The sequence below is a fragment of the Hemibagrus wyckioides genome, linkage group LG18 (assembly GCF_019097595.1).
Source record: "Hemibagrus wyckioides isolate EC202008001 linkage group LG18, SWU_Hwy_1.0, whole genome shotgun sequence".
NCBI lineage: Eukaryota > Metazoa > Chordata > Actinopteri > Siluriformes > Bagridae > Hemibagrus > Hemibagrus wyckioides.
The window spans coordinates 3,752,731-3,769,467 of NC_080727.1; the positions used below are offsets into that span (position 1 = coordinate 3,752,731).

Genomic DNA, 16,737 nt, shown 5'->3' on the forward strand with positions numbered 1-16,737 from the left:
GCATTGGACAAAAAAGGGCTACAGGACCTTACCGCTGCAGTTTTTGTCCAATCTCTTTTAGATAATCTGCAACTGAGTGCAAACCATACCTGCCATGTTTTCAAAGGTGAGTGTGGCTGGGGCATTGCTCCTTGAGTCACACTCCTGGTATCTCACCCAGGTTTTATCCAGGTCCTCCATGAAGCCATTCTCATGGGAACTGCAGGGAGTCGAGGAAGGGGGAAAAAGTCAATTATTATTACACAGCATTGGGCAGGTGGTTGTGTTAATTCCCAAAAGACTGCACCCAAACGTACACATATACACAGACACACAGACAGCAGAGCAGGGGTTTGGGAGGAGGGAGACACAGAGAGAGATGAGTAAGAACAATATCTCCGATGGTGATATCTATGAAAACAAGACTGAACTAAAAGATACAGGAGCGTACATTATTGATGCTTCGGCTGGGACAGACCTGAGAATAGCCAGGGACACATTCTGTTTCCAGGGGCTGTCCTTGCGCATGCCTATGCCAAAGCCCGAACGGAAAAACAGCTCTCCCGTGGTCACCAGGTCGCACTTCTGCGAGGCTTCAAACTCCAGCACCGCAGAGTCCCAGATGAAAGCATGCAGCTTGCTGTGGGGGGGAGGGAAGGGTAGGAAGGGAAGGATGGGTTTTGGGGGGGTATGGTGCAACAGTACAGTGAGTAATAACACACTTACGCCACTCTCCTTCTCACCTCTGCTCCACCCACTTGTGTGTGTGTCTTTAATTGTTACCAGAACTACAAACCGTCATCTCATAGGCAAAGGAAATCCAATGCCGGACCAGTGGACCTTTGTCCCTCATTGGATTCCCTCAGAGACGATTTTGCTGGAAACCTGAAAAAGGTGTTCCTAAGCTCAACATTAAGTCTTATGTGAGTGAGAGAGACATAGGTAGACCTGCTATGGGTTCTCAACTCGGCCTGAAACCTGAAAACACCTGAAGCCCATGGCTCCTTGAGTAAACACACGAGCAGACCTGCCGCAGTCGTTGCAGTGGTGACTCACTTGTCCCGGACAGCCTGTATGGCCTCAGCGGCGCTCTCATAGTTGTGCTTCTCCATGTGGCGATACATGGTGCTCAGCTCGACCTGACGTCGGAAGTAGATATCCACTGAACTCTGCTTCACCGTGGCGTAGATAAACTTGTCTGATGGGTTCCTCAACTGCCAAGAGACAAAGCCAACAAGCCAATTGTAATAAGCCTGAGAAATAAAGTAGATTTATTAGAAACATCAGTCATCCAGGGTGGCATGGTGGTGCAGCAGGAAGCACTGCTGCCCCACAGCTACATTATCCTTGGTTTAGTCCTGACTTTAAGATTCTTCCGGGTTCTCTGGTTTCCTCCCACCTCACAAAAACATGTAAGTAGACTACACTAAACTGCCCATAGGTGCAAATGAGTCTTTCAAGGTATGAGTAATGGAGCATGCTCCCAACCAAGGTGTATTCCTCCCCTCTTCCCCAGTATTCCTGAGATCCAGATCCTCCACAGCCCTGACCAGGATCAAGTAGTTACTGAAGATGGCAAACTACTGAGCAACAATCAGCATTTCTCTATTAATTAGAATCTAAACAACTGATCAAATTTGATAAGGATCTTACCCTCGGGTCATTGATGCCGGTGATGCGCTCCTCAGGCCGGTCCAACACTAAGAAGGCAGCCAGATTGGCAGTGTAGGATGCTACAATGATCATAGCAAAGCCGGCCCACACCATGCCTAGGATTCTCGCTGAGAAGCTACGCGGGGCACCTGAACAAAAATACAAACCCAGCAAAATGTTAGGACCAAAGATCTCTCAAAAATGCTAAAATTAACACTGATCACTAAAAGCTAGTGAGAGTCAGTTAACATTACGCTAAAAAGTATTGGCCTACTAATCAACTTATTTAGCCTCTTAGTGCAAGATATGTTAACTATCTCACATTAGCTTTCAGTTTAAATTAGCACAATTAGCATTTTTGAGAGATCTTTGGATCTTTTATGTTATTTTACAGATGAGGTGGGATGTTATCTTCTTTACACATTCTTTGTTCCATAACTCTTGTAAAGATTAGTCTCATGTCCCAGAAATATTCCTCCTGCAGCCTTTTGTTTTGCTGTCGTTTCCGAGCTAATATTTCTGATGGATTAAATCTGACTTAACGCTAGGAGACAAGAACTGCAAGTGCATCTAGAATTCACTCTCCACATTTCTTTTGTGTCTTGTGTCCAAAATAATTACACAATGGCACTCACCTGGCTGAGAATCTACTAAGCAGCCAATTATATTTGGGACAATAAAATAGATGAAGATGTATGTTTTCTAAAAATGTCCTTATAGTGTCAATTTAAAGACGATATCCTAGAATTTAACCTCATGGTCGTTCCAAATCAGTGTGCTGTGTTTGCTGTCCAATTATTCATAGACTGGCCTTTAGCCTGCCATTTTGTGATGTGAGCTGAAAACAAACTCAGTGTAACCTTCTCCAATTCCAGAGTTCAGCAACACTCCCCAGGAGAACCACATAGCCGAGGACAAGGTGAGGGCATCTTCTTCTTCTTCTTCACTGTTTACTTTAAACCTTCCAAATGGGCTGAAACCAATCAGGCAGAGGATGAATAGGAGTGAACCACACACGTTTGTGACAGATTTTGACATTCCTAGTCCCCAAACAAAGACAAAGACAATGACAACATATAGTCTGTCTTATCATACAGTCCAAATATAGACATGACGAATGAGCAAGCAAGCTGTGAAGACAGAAAAAGAGAACAAGGAACAAGATTGATTTCAACACAGCACGACCAGCCCACATCTCCCCGCCCTCTAGCCGACAGCAACAGCGATGCCCCCTTTTCCTCTGGTAAATAAAACACGTCCGAGAAAAATCGCAGAGACGAACCACATGGAAGACAAGTCACACCGACACCAATGTGTACCTGAACCGGTCTAGTAGGTAAAGCATCACCGCCACCACATGCACCGACAAACCCACCAGCAGCCACAGCGTGCTCTGGAACGGCTGCATGAACGAGTCCAGTGTGCTACGAGGGATTTCCTGTAACACACAGTGACGTATCTTACATTTCTTACCATCTGTACTGTATCTAATGCAGTCCTACAGTTTAGCAGATACACAAGAAGTAAATAAATCCATGACAGTATTAACTGTACAACTGACAGTAATAACTAATAATCCTCTGTATAAGTCTGACGACCATTCTGCTCATTTCCATTTAGCTGTGAATGCTAGATTACTTAGCTGTGAATGCTAATGCATATTTCATGCACATATTCCACCCTGGGAAGAGCAGGTGTACCTTTTTTACGAGGATAGTGAGCCCTTGATATTTAAACGGTTTGGAGAATTCAATATACTGAGCTCGTTCATTGTTTATTGTTAGCGGAGCCACGATCATGTCCGCAAGGCCACCCAGGAGCTCTCCCATCATGCCGTTCCACTCCTTCTTGTTGCTATTGTTCACCTGAGAGCAAGGAAAAAATGAGGAATTGTAAAACACAACACACAAGAGGAACTAGTGTTGATAAGAGTAAAGTGCAGAGGTTGATGCTAGCTAGAAATGCTTAGCAAGAAACAGACAATGTCAGGATGGTTCAAGCAATACTACAACTAAAAATTTAATTAAAAGTGAAAATTATCAGGCTGAAGACAGAAATCCAAACTCACTCTCTCCTGCGTGCCAAATTTCCCATCAGCCACCAGATGGACCTCATAAGTAAAGTTCATAGTCATGGCCAGCTTGATCAGTAAGTCAATGCAGAATCCATAACAGCACTGAGGCACTATTGGACGTCCTGTAACCAGACCACGTGAAAAATCAAATTCTGGAGAGATCGCTGTTTCAACTCTTTCATTCACTCCAAGAACATCCTGAAGTGGTTGGCTGAACATTTCATTTATTAATAAACAGCACAGACTAGCCTCTCATTTTTCTTCTCTTGAAATGAATAAGACACAAAAACTGGAGAATTCTTCTCAACCTAAAAAATCTGTTTAATTAAGAATCAATCAATTAATCAATCCATGAAAAAGGCATTAGCCTCATACCAACTACACTTACAGCATGTAGCACATTATTTGTATCATACATAAGATAGCTCACATAAGAAGACTCCACAGAGCTCCAGTAAAAACACACAATGTCATATTCTTAACACAAAAAAGACACACTAACACACACACACTGCTTGAACACACACCTCATCTCATGCATCTTATATCATAAGAGTTACCTGGAATGGTCTCATTTGGTCCAGTGCAGATCACCTTTTTAATTAAGACTCCGTTTGGTGTGTATTCTTCCTTGCAGGTCCCGTCCAGCATGGTCGGCTTCACGTACACAAAAGGCTCCTGATGTATCGTGACTATCTGTAATAAATCAGGAGTTTAGAAGAATAGTCAAAGGGAACTGTGTGATGAATAAGCTCAAGGATATTTCGTGTTGCAACATTACAGAAACCATGATGGCTCTTATTAAAAAGATTTATTTTTTATCACATTGACTATTTGTTAGACAGATGTTCTTTAAATGATACTGTACTTTCAGCCATGTGGACATCTGGAAACCTTTCGGTCTGTCTGTATCTCCTCCAGGCCAGATGATCTTTCTCTGCTTATTTAGCAGCACCTGAGGGAACAGCGGGCTAAAATAAGCTCCAAGTGACCTAGATGGAGATCTTTTGGGTGATTTTATGATGGGGGCAGCATTTGTGTCCCACATATTTAGGAATATGTTGGACATAAGTGAAGGAAGAAGAACATTTTAAGAACGGTTAAAGTGTCCTTCACGAAAAGCTATTAGCCTTGTAGGTTCATATTATAAAATAAGTTTAAAAAGACATTAAAATAACCTGTATTATCTTCTCAATTTCTAGTCAACTATGTCTACACTTTACCTTGAAATCTAATCATTAGAAACTTCTAAGATGATACTGTTTTTGTACTAATGTGTGAACATCTCATGCTAGAAACATGTTTATCTGTAAATCGTCCATGAAAAATGTATTCCTCAAGTCACATGTTCAGCAGGATGTTGAATGCAATTTTCCCAAAGATCATGGATAGAAGAAAATGAAGTTTTGGTTTTATTTAGAATTTTCTGATCGGGTCACTTTAAAAGTACACTATATTGCCAAAAGTATTCGCTCACCTGCCTTGACTCGCATATGAACTTAAGTGACATCCCTTTCCTAATCCATAGGGTTCAATATGACATCGGTCCACCCTTTGCAGCTATAACAGCTTCAACTCTTCTGGGAAGGCTGTCCACAAGGTTTAGGAGTGTGTTTATGGGAATTTTTGACCATTCTTCCAGAAGCGCATTTGTGAGGTCACACACTGATGTTGGACGAGAAGGCCTGGCTCTCAGTCTCCGCTCTAATTCATCCCAAAGGTGTTCTATCGGGTTGAGGTCAGGACTCTGTGCAGGCCAGTCAAGTTCATCCACACCAGACTCTGTCATCCATGTCTTTATGGACCTTGCTTTGGTCACTGGTGCACAGTCATGTTGGAAGAGGAAGGGGCCAGCTCCAAACTGTTCCCACAAAGTTGGGAGCATGGAATTGTCCAAAATGTCTTGGTATGCTGAAGCATTCAGAGTTCCTTTCACTGGAACTAAGGGGCCAAGCCCAGCTCCTGAAAAACAACCCCACACCATAATCCCCCCTCCACCAAACTTTACACTTGGCACAATGCAGTCAGACAAGTACCGTTCTCCTGGCAACCACCAAACCCAGACCCGTCCATCAGATTGCCAGATGGAGAAGCGCGATCCGTCACTCCAGAGAACGCGTCTCCACTGCTCTAGAGTCCAGTGGCGGCGTGCTTTACACCACTGCATCCGACGCTTTGCATTGCACTTGGTGATGTATGGCTTGGATGCAGCTGCTCGGCCATGGAAACCCATTCCATGAAGCTCTCTGCGCACTGTTCTTGAGCTAATCTGAAGGCCACATGAAGTTTGGAGGTCTGTAGCGATTGACTCTGCAGAAAGTTGGCGACCTCTTCGCACTATGCGCCTCAGCATCCGCTGACCCCGCTCCGTCAGTTTACGTGGCCTACCACTTCGTGGCTGAGTTGCTGTCGTTCCCAAACACTTCCACGTTCTTATAATACAGCTGACAGTTGACTGTGGAATATTTAGAAGCGAGGAAATTTCACGACTGGATTTGTTGCACAGGTGGCATCCTATCACAGTTCCACGCTGGAATTCACTGAGCTCCTGAGAGCGACCCATTCTTTCACAAATGTTTGTAAAAACAGTCTGCATGCCTAGGTGCTTGATTTTATACACCTGTGGCCATGGAAGTGATTGGAACACCTGATTCTGATTATTTGGATGGGTGAGCGAATACTTTTGGCAATATAGTGTATATCTGAATGTAAATTATTCATTTTTTTTTTTTAATCATGTCAAGTCCCATGATATTACTCATGGCTTTAACACCGGATGCTAGTTAAGCGCAATTTGTGCGTTTGCTAACTCTATACTCAACCCTGTACCTCATTCAAAAAGTAAAATACAGCCTAAAATATAAGTCTGGTAGTGAGACGTGTTGTCATCTGCCAAAAAATAAATAAATAAATAAATAAATAAATAAAGCCACACACCTGAGTTCCATTATAAATGCCGACTTGAATGAGTCTGCTCTTCTGATAGTTAAGGATGCTGTAATGAGCGTACTTCCTGTCCCCATCATCATTAAACTCCACTCGTCCTGTCAGGCCTTCTGGGTATTTGGATGACATCAGAACCCTACAGTACAGAAAGACACCGGAGAAAAATGAAAGGCTTTTTTGTCTCAACCAAATTGCTAAATTTATGCAAACGCAGTCAAATTTATGCAGGCTAGATCAGCCTTCTGGATCAGACACAATCTTCTCCACGTCTGACCTTTTAAAGAGTGGCCCAGTTTTCCAGATGTTGGTGTTGCCCACACAACCCCGAGGCGGCTCAGTAATGTTCTCCTTCTCAAAAAGCTCCTGAATGGACTGGGCCACGACCGCCACCGCGTCGCTGATGTGAGCCGACTCGTTCTTGCCGTTAATGAGCTGAAGGCCAATCAGTCCTGTGTGTGTCGGCATCAGAATAATCCAGTGAGCTGGCTGTCTCCTGCTATTAATAACCTTACTAATGTGAACAAAACCTTAAGATCCCTGTGATGTAAAAGTGAATACTGGGAGATAATATATATTCTAGATTTAAACATCCATCCATTTTCTATACCTGCTTTATTCCTAATTAGGGTCACAGGGATCTGCTGGAGCACACATTGGGCGAAAGGCAGGGGTACACCTTGGACAGGTCAGATTTAAACATCTTAACACTATTAGACTCAATTTGAGAGACTTTATGTCTCACAAACTGCACAGTTGGGTTTTTTTTCCTTCCAGAAAGTTCAGTAGTCTTTACCTCTGCTAAAATGAGTGCTAATTATATTTGTAGGATATCCTGGATCCTGATAATCCTGGATAACATGCATAGAAATAACTTAAAACCAGGACTTTTAGTTGTCTTTCTTTAAACCCTATTATAAGACTAATGGAATATTCAAATAAACTATGAATCAAAAGTATTTCAGCATTTTTAAACATCTAAGAGTTACTCACGAAATACAGTACATCTACTGAAAATGAGACAGCCGAGAAAAAAGCCAGTGCTTTTCCAGCGTCTCTAGCTCAGCTTCGCAATCCCATACGTACCGTCAGGAGCTTCACTCAGAGCTTTACCAGACATCTCCCGCTCTCCGACTAGCCACACATAGCCAGAGCCGGTCATGTTGAGAAACCGGGCCGTCTTGTACACGGCAGCAGCGTCGTCCTCACTGCGGGCAAACACACGTTAGTCGCAGTTCATTGGGTGGACTCTGGAAGCCTCTTCTAAATAGATTTATAAGCAATTTTATTTTATTTTTAAAACATTACTGGTATGTATTATGTGATTTAGATTAGGTACTTTTTTTTAAAATGATGCTACCACCAGCATGTTTCACCAGCGTCTTTCACATTTCCATCTTACAGTAATGGTGCTCCGTGGGATGATATCATTTTATGGTTTATTATATATGATGCTGAGTAGTTATATGAGAAACTCACCGTACATTACAGCACTTTAATCCTAATCTAACAGAGTGGCCCTCATTATGCATTCCTACACCATGATTTATACTCCGCAGTGCCGGTAATGTTTCCGAGTCGTAAATAATATCTCACCTGGCGGACAGAATGATCACGCGAGCCTCCAGCTCCTTGGCCTCCAGCAGCAGGGCAGTTAAGTTAGTCTCTTGGTTGAACTGGAGGACTTTCTCTGCCTGGGATCGGGGCACACAGTCAGTAAAATCTAGAGACACTTCCCCACCCCAGGACCATGCTGCCTCTTTTACCTCTCTTCACTGCTCTGGTTGAATTTTCTTTGCTTTTGTGTGATTGAAAAAGGAGGAAAATGACAGCGCTCCAAGGAAAATTGGATCAACTAAAAAAAAAAAAAAAAATAAGAAAAAAACTAGAAGGGGGGAAAAAACGTCTGTATTGTTGCATGCAATGCTGAGGGTTATCAAGGCTCCAGAGAACGGCGTGCATGTTAGAGGTTTGGGGGAAAAGGCCGATGCAACCGGAAACTGAAACCGGGAGAAAGGGTGTGAGCGGTGAGAGGCTTGATCTGCCCAAAGAAAAAGATAAAAAAAATAAGAAAAAAACTAGGAGGTGCTGCGCAAAAGGGAGGAAGTAGTATCTGGGAATGTGACGTGTCCCACACTAGCGCATCTAAACAAAGGAACAAAGGAGCTTTTATTTCTATTTGATCTGAATCATGCATTCCTTTATTTGGAAGGGGGGAAAAATGATAATGACAGAAGCGGAGCGTGTTTACTTTTCTCTCTTTTTTTTTTTTCTTTCTTGGAAAACCGAAAATCATAATCGTTCAAAACAAGTCCATTCGTCATTTAAAATCATAAGGGTACCAAAAAAAAGAAAGTCTCGATGTAAAAAGAAACACGTGCTACCAAGATAAGGGCATTTCTGGGTTGGCCAATGGCTGACTGGCCAGATTCTAGTTGCAACGTTTAAGTTGGTGGGCGGCGTGCATTGACCATGCAAGTATACCTTAGGTCCTCGCTTGTTGTCATAGGACAGTTGGTCGAGGTTTTCATAGTTCCTTTTTTTATTCTGATGAGTAATGTGCACAGAGAAAATATGCAGACAGAAGAATATTATAAACAGTTGAAAATGATGGGCAATAAAGCATCTAACAAAGTTTTTCTGCTCCAAATTGGAAGTCCTAACGCCGGGGCTTTCAAAAGCATCAGAGACTGCTCTAATTCATCACTGACCTGAAACATGACAACCTGATTTATGTCTTTTTAAGTGCTAAACAAGTTAAGAAGCTTCGTGTCAGCATTTTAAAATCCCACACAAGTGAAAATGACGCAATCGAAGGTTTTATAATGACGACCAGAATCAGGTTTGCTGCAACTTTGTCCTTTACTCTGTGAGGAAATCGCACTTAGTTAGCAAGCTAGGATGGGGTAGCTTAGTGGTGAAGGTTGTTGGATTACTGATTGGAAAGTTTTGAGCTTGAATCCCAAGTCCACCAACCTGCTGCTGATCAAGGCCCTTAGCTCTCAAAGGAGAAAGTCTCTCTAGATAAGGATGTCTACCTTTAACACATGACCTGAAAATGTGGATATAGTACACCTTTTATTTACATATATAAATGGACCGAATTAGTTTTTAGAGAAGTAAAAAGCATACAAAATGTGTACCATTAGAATAACCACCTGAAAAACAAAGTACATTTAAGAGAATTAAGGCATTTCCACTTAATTTTTGCGTGAAATATAATTTATAATTTCTTTAAGTTGAAGAAGTTGAGCAGGAAAAAGCTACCAGAGATAATAATAAGAGCTAGGAAGTCTCAGAAGATTAGTGAAATAAATTACAGATGTACCTTACAGTAAGCTATAATCAAATGGGGTTTTGTTTACCAGAAGATTTAATATGATGAATGGCCCTCGTGTCATATTCACAGCTTTGGAAGTTTCCTAATAGCTCTATGCTGTAGTAGAAGCTTTAGAAATTGTGGTTAATGCTAAGTGTAATTAGTCAAGTTTATTCATACACTGTTAATAATGTACCAAATAAATCTCAATAGATCTGCCTTGCTTCCACTGTCCATAGAAAAGTCTTTATGGCCTTATTTAGCTAGATGGATCATCAGTAGCTAGCTTGGAGTCATCCAGTTGCTTAGCCTTAGCCTTTTCTTAGCCCTAGTGTTTGTCTTCCTTTTACAAAAATGCAGCTCATAGCACTAAAAATGTCATTTCTCGGGATGTTGATAAATGTGACCTCGAGACATTTTGAAAGTTCTGTGAAACAAAAAGGTCTCAGAAACATTCAGATGAAAATGTTAGTTAGCTTTAGGGATAGAGACAAAGACACTGCAGAAGGAGCCGGCGCTTTTCTGCTGCAGCATATTGCATTCTTCTCATCCTGTGATTTTTTGAGGGCAACAGCCTCCGGGGAGCCGTAGCCATGCTCGGACGGAGCGGGGCGATTCTGCAGTGGTATAAATAAACTCCTGTAGCACAGGAACATACAGTTCTGCACTATATATACACTGCATGTATCAGAGCTCAGCCTTTATAGGTCAAATTCTGTTTCAAATTTCACTCTGGTTCTGATTTTTGCTTCTGGTTCGAAACGCAGGTCTTTAATCTTTTATTTCGTACATTATTCATGAGGACACTCTAAATCACAGTAACATCGAGCTGTTTTCTGGTTTTGCTCCACACAGCATTAGTAGGGATACGTGTTATTTTTATCTTGCTGTATCTGACGCTCTGATGCATCAAGTGCTGAAAATAGTTCACTGCAGGGAATATGTTAACATTTGTGATCTGGAAAATGATCATTATATGGTCTAAAGGAATTCGAATAGGTTGATTTTAGCTTCTGATTTGGTAAATAAGCTCAACACTGCAGGTGTGATACGGAAGAATACTTCCATACCAGCACACACTCCAGTGTTCTAGCACTTCCTGGTTGTTTCCTATGCAAACCTCCTGGTTGGTTGTTGCCAAATGTCTTCCTAAAATAACCCTAGCATTCACTATATGACCATCTGACACAATTGTACAATTTCCCTTCACTGGAACTAAAAGATCCTTGAGCTCGTGTACAACACAGAAGAACTCGAGTGTCCTGTACAGAGTGCTGACCTCAATCCTAATAAATAATCCACAACTTTGAGATGAACTTGAACTCTGACTGGACCCCAGATCTCCTGACTAATATTTGTGTGGCTTTATAGCTCTGTGTTCACACACTTTTGACCATATCGAGTCAATCATCAGAGATATACACCGATCGGCATAACATTATGAGCAGTGACAGGTGAAGTGAATAAGACTGATGATCTCCTCATCATGGCACCTGTTAGTGGGTGGGATATATTAGGCAGCAAGTGAACATTTTGACCTCAAAGTTGATGTTAGAAGCAGGAAAAATGGACAAGTGTAAGGATTTGAGCGAGTTTGATGAAGGGACGAATTGTGATGGCTAGACCACTGGATCAGAGCATCTCCAAAACTGCAGCTCTTCCTGGTCTGCAGTGGTCAGTATCTATCAAAAGTGGTCCAAGGAATGAACAGTGGTGAACTGGAGATAGGGTCATGGGCGGCCAAGGCTCATTGATACACGTGGGGAGCGAAGGCTGGCCCGTTTGATCTGATCCAACAGACGAGCTACTGTTGCTCAAATTGCTGAAGAAGTTAATGCTGGTTCTGATAGAAAGGGGTCAGAATACACAGTGCAGGACGGGTCAGGGCTGTTCTGGCAGCAAAAGGGGGACTGACATAATATTAGGCAGGTGGTCATAATGTTATGCCTGATCAGTGTATATTTAATTCCTTTACCATCATCCTCCTCACTTAACAGATCATCTATAGAAATATATATTTTTTACCATGAGACACTGCAAAGCTTATAAACCTTTGTTTTTTTAACCTTTCGAATCAATCTCTCTTTCACCACATCCATAATTATCCCAGACAATATAAACTACTTCATATACGTTTTCTATTGAGCCAGCAAGAATCCTAATGAACCGCCCTTATACAGCAAAACTCTGGAAAATGAATCATTTTTCATTAATAGACCGCGACAGAATTCAATGCATATTTTATGAGTGCAGTTTTATTAGCAGTCTGAGAACAATTTCAGCTCAATCGACTCTAATCTACACAAGGGAACATTACTGTGAAACCAGTAACACCCGGGAAAAAAAAAAAAAAAATCCTCAATTCCCAGCAGTTCTGGAGCTTAATTGCGACTAGACTGAAATAGTCTCTATATTAATAATGTTCTCTATCTGCAAAGAGGGCACCGGTAATTACTATAGCACAGATGTCAATTGGGGATGGTGATTTAGCTTGAGAGCCTTACGAAAGTTCAGCACAGACGTCATTCCTTTCATCAATCAACCAGCAATCAACCAAACACACCCTGCTGGATGCTGATGTAAAACTGCTGACTGGTCTTGAATTTGAATTCTTGGAGAATACAATAAGATGCAACAGCGTATTAAAGATAAGCTCCGTTCGTGAGCCAGTGATGCTTCGTAAAGCCCCGGGTTAAGATTTTCATTTCGCTCCTGCCGTGGAGCGACTCAGGAGATTTAGACTATGGCAGAAAGCAATGTGAGATGAGTAAGAAATGCACAAAACTTCAACTAGATTAGACCACATTAGACGCTGTTTGATGCCTCGGGCAATAGCCAACATTTACAAAATGGCATGAGCGAGATGTTTTTCACGCAACAGAAAAGCAAACAGTTACATACATAGAAGACTTCTGAGATTGTTAAATGCACAATGTTACACACACACACACACACATGCTTATACGTATCCAAGGATGGCTCACCTTGGTCTCCCTCTCCTCCAGAAGGGTCTCCAGTCTCTTCTGGGCGGCTCGACCTTCGTGGTCGTCGCTGACGATCAGGATGATGTGGTTCCAGCGGAACTCACGCATCATGTCGAACCACACGTGCGCCTGGTGCGAGTAAGGTGGCACGGTGCGCAGGAAGGAAAGATGGATGCTCTGAGGAGGAGAAAAGCTAACACTTAGAAACTTTTACACTTATCACAACTGTACAACTTCCATAGTGCCTCTGTTATAGCTCCGCCCATATCCACAGCAACACCATGCTTGTTTCTGGCTCATTAATTGTTGCTTTAAAGAACCATTCAGGTGTGTGTCATCGTATTGCACTTCCTGTGTGCTTCAACGCTGTTATTCCACGTTCATGTTCTTAAAGGGAGTCTCTATTTTCCCTCCATTATTGTATTTCCTTTATGTTATTCCAAGTTTTCTGTGGTTTATCCACTTCTCTATTTAGCTCAGGTCAAGTATCGGTTATTACACGATAGTAAATTTCACACATGTTCATGGCTTAACAAATCCATCTATCATGTATTTCATTTGATCCGCCAACCTTATCGGAGTAGATGGACATCCTGGTGGTGAGGCCGACCACAGGGATACGGTAGAAGCCTGCGGTGTAGGACACCGGTGTAGGTGTGAGGTGGTCGCTGGACTGTGGAGGGTGGCTCACCAAAATCGCATAGACCTGTAGACAAAATATAGAGCACAAACATAGAGATTTTTTCCTAGACATGAGAAAATAAAAATAGCCGACCTAGATATGTCTGTTTAAGTGAGTGGTATGAAATGTCCAGGTTTTCTGTCCAGATTCGGCTGGTTAGGATTTTGATATGAGATAAAAGAGCTGAAAATTCTACTCTCTACTGACTCAGTGCTTTTAAGGACACTGGGTATGGCTGAGGGAAAAATATATGGAATTATTGAAAGATTAAAGACATTTTGTGAAATAATCCCAGCATCTGCAAACGATAGCACGTAAAAATCCCTGCGTGGTTCGCCACTGCTTATCCGTCTAATCGTTTTTGCATGACGAACATATTGCTTTGGCACCATTTGTGATTCAACAGTGCCCCAGCTGCTTGCAATAAGGCCGTATTCAGTGAAAATACAACAGGAAGACACCAAAAAATGTGAGATTTTTTTGGATTGTATGAGTCGCCATAATGGTGGTGTATCTTGACAGACTGTATGTTTGGGCCTCAGATGAGGTTTTTCTATCCAACATGCTCTCAGGCATCTCTTTTGTACCATCTGCCACAAAGCACAACCAACTCAGATCGAAGCAGAGTGGTGAAGTGAAGAAGAAAAAAAAAGTCCGATTTTCAAAATATGAAGATATATATGGTGAATTTAGCATAAAAAAACAACCCCATAAATACATTACAGAGAATGAGAAAATGAGAAAATGAATGCATTCTAATTTTGAGAGCGAAGAGATGAATGAGATGAGGTTTTGGACATTAAGGAATTCCTGTGCATTTTCTCTCCAGCCTGCCAGCACAGAAATCATGACTACAGCACTTTATAAATGGCATAAACCATCGTACGAGTGCTTAAAGTGCTCTTAATTTAATTTGGCGCAAGCAGGCTTTTAATGATGCAATGCTACTCCTGACTACATCGTACCCTAGAGACTCCCAGCTCGCTTCAATACCCAGGATGGATAGTGGATGAAGAATGGAGGATGGAGGATAGAAGATGGTGGATGAAAGATGGAGGATGAAGGATTGAGGATGGAGGATGGAGGATAGAGAATGAAGGATGGAGGATAGAGAATGGAGGATAAAGGATGGAGGATAAAGGATGGAGGAAAGAAGAAGAAGGATGGAGGATGAAGGATGGAAGATGAAGGATGGAGGATGAAGGATGGAAGATGAAGGATGAAGGATGATGGATGGAGGATAGAGGATAAAGGATGGAGAATGAAGGATAAAGGATGGAGGATAGAGGGTGAAGGATGGATGATAGAGGATAAGGGATGGATGATGGAGGATAGAGGATGGAGAATGGAGGATGGAGGATAGAGAATGAAGGATGGAGGATAGAGGATAGAGAATGGAGGATAAAGGATGGAGGAAAGAAGAAGAAGGATGGAGGATAGAAGATTGGATGATAGAGGATGAAGGATGGAGCATAGAGGATGAAGGATGATGGATGGATGGAGGATAGAGGATAAAGGATGGAGAATGAAGGATAGAGGATGAAGGACGGAGGATGAAGGATGGATGATGGAGGATAGAGGATAAAGGATGGAGAATGAAGGATAGAGGATGAAGAATGGAGGATGAAGGATAGAGGATAAGGGATGGATGATGGAGCATAGAGGATGAAGAAAGGAGGATGAAGGATAGAGGATGGAGGATAGAGGATGGAGGATGCCTCCTTTCTCTACATTTTCCTTAAGCATATGATTGTTATGAATGAAAGAATGGAACTTACTTGTTTTTTCTGGATCTTCCACACTATTAAATGTAACTATAAATGGATAAAAATAGCAATATAGTATAAGAGGAATGAAGTCATGTGCTGTTTTTGGAAAATAATGAACCTCAGGCTGGTAAAATTGATGCCAGCTCATGTGATGTCAACGTCATCGCTGATTACTGTCCTCTAACAGAGTACACCCCGAGTATTGTATTCTTTACTCATTCATTCGAAACACACATTTTTCACAGCTTTCGAGCGCTTGTTCTATCTAGGCCATGCTCTTTACTCATCTGTAGAGTCCCACTCGACTTTAACTAGCTGTGACAATCATTCTTATATAACAGTTTGTAACACACACGCTCTATTAATTTTACACCTAACTGCTTTTGTAACAGCTGTGTTCATACCACAGGAAGCTCCAGATCCCTTCCTCCCTACAGAAACTACAGAGCTACAGAGCTACAGTGCTGACTCTGGACTGCATCCAATCATCAACAAACATTGACCGTAATCAACATACTGCCTCTGGGTTAAAAACACACACACACACACACACACACACACAGTAAACAGATCTGATGTGTGGGGCTTTATACAGTTCAGTGCTCTCAGTTCTCTCCAACTTATCAAATGTTTTATATTTAGGGGTCCAAACACCAAAGTGTTATTGTGTAGTGTGTAGTTGTGTAGTGTTACAGTATTGTGTAGTGTGTAGTTGTGTAGTGTTACAGTATTGTGTAGTGTGTAGTTGTGTAGTGTTACTATGGTGTATTGTGCATTGTGTTGTGTTACTGTATTGTAAAGCGTGTAGTATGTAGTTTTACTGTAGTGTTGTACTAATGGTGTAGTGTTACTGTGTTGAGTATTGTGTAGTGTTACTGTGTTGTGTATTGTGTAGTGTGTAGCGTTACTGTATTTTTTAGTGTGTAGTGTTACTGTATTGTGTATTATGTAGTTGTATAGTGTTACTGTATGGTGTAGTGTGTAGTGTTACTGTAGTGTGTATTGTGAATTGTGTAGTGTTACTGTATTGTGTAGTGTGTAGTGTTACTGTATTGTGTAGTGTGTAGTGTTACTGTATGATGTAGTGTGTAGTGTTACTGTAGTGTGTAGTGTGTAGTGTTACTGTATTGTGTAGTTGTATAGTGTTACTGTAGTGTGTAATGTGTAGTGTTACTGTATTGTGTAGTTGTATAGTGTTACTGTATGATGTAGTGTGTAGTGTTACTGTATTGCGTATTGTGTATTGTGTAGTGTTACTGTATTGTATATTGTGTAGTGTTACTGTATTGCGTATTGTGTATTGTGTAGTGTTACTGTATTGTATATTGTGTAGT

General features: G+C 41.7%; 1 protein-coding gene across 8 annotated transcripts in view; it reads right to left on the bottom strand.

The window, feature by feature from the left end:
• Positions 1 to 16,737, bottom strand: part of grin1a (glutamate receptor, ionotropic, N-methyl D-aspartate 1a) — a 35,965-nt gene that overhangs the window by 14,145 nt on the left and 5,083 nt on the right. For 6 of the 8 annotated variants that reach the window (XM_058416499.1, XM_058416497.1, XM_058416504.1 and 3 more), the window contains exons 2-18: positions 13,524 to 13,658; positions 12,953 to 13,129; positions 9,134 to 9,196; positions 8,246 to 8,343; positions 7,736 to 7,857; positions 6,927 to 7,101; positions 6,644 to 6,788; positions 4,575 to 4,661; positions 4,267 to 4,402; positions 3,701 to 3,828; positions 3,333 to 3,497; positions 2,952 to 3,070; positions 2,493 to 2,605; positions 1,633 to 1,781; positions 1,036 to 1,193; positions 458 to 619; positions 90 to 199 (exon numbers count right to left, since the gene is read on the bottom strand). In XM_058416499.1, the coding sequence (XP_058272482.1) occupies positions 90 to 199; positions 458 to 619; positions 1,036 to 1,193; positions 1,633 to 1,781; positions 2,493 to 2,605; positions 2,952 to 3,070; positions 3,333 to 3,497; positions 3,701 to 3,828; positions 4,267 to 4,402; positions 4,575 to 4,661; positions 6,644 to 6,788; positions 6,927 to 7,101; positions 7,736 to 7,857; positions 8,246 to 8,343; positions 9,134 to 9,196; positions 12,953 to 13,129; positions 13,524 to 13,658 (2,242 nt within the window). Of the gene's footprint in view, positions 1 to 89; positions 281 to 430; positions 620 to 1,035; positions 1,194 to 1,632; positions 1,782 to 2,492; positions 2,606 to 2,951; positions 3,071 to 3,332; positions 3,498 to 3,700; positions 3,829 to 4,266; positions 4,403 to 4,574; positions 4,662 to 6,643; positions 6,789 to 6,926; positions 7,102 to 7,735; positions 7,858 to 8,245; positions 8,344 to 9,133; positions 9,197 to 12,952; positions 13,130 to 13,523; positions 13,659 to 16,737 lie in introns of those variants that run through there. The other 2 variants (XM_058416505.1, XM_058416500.1) reach the window with 2 other exon arrangements.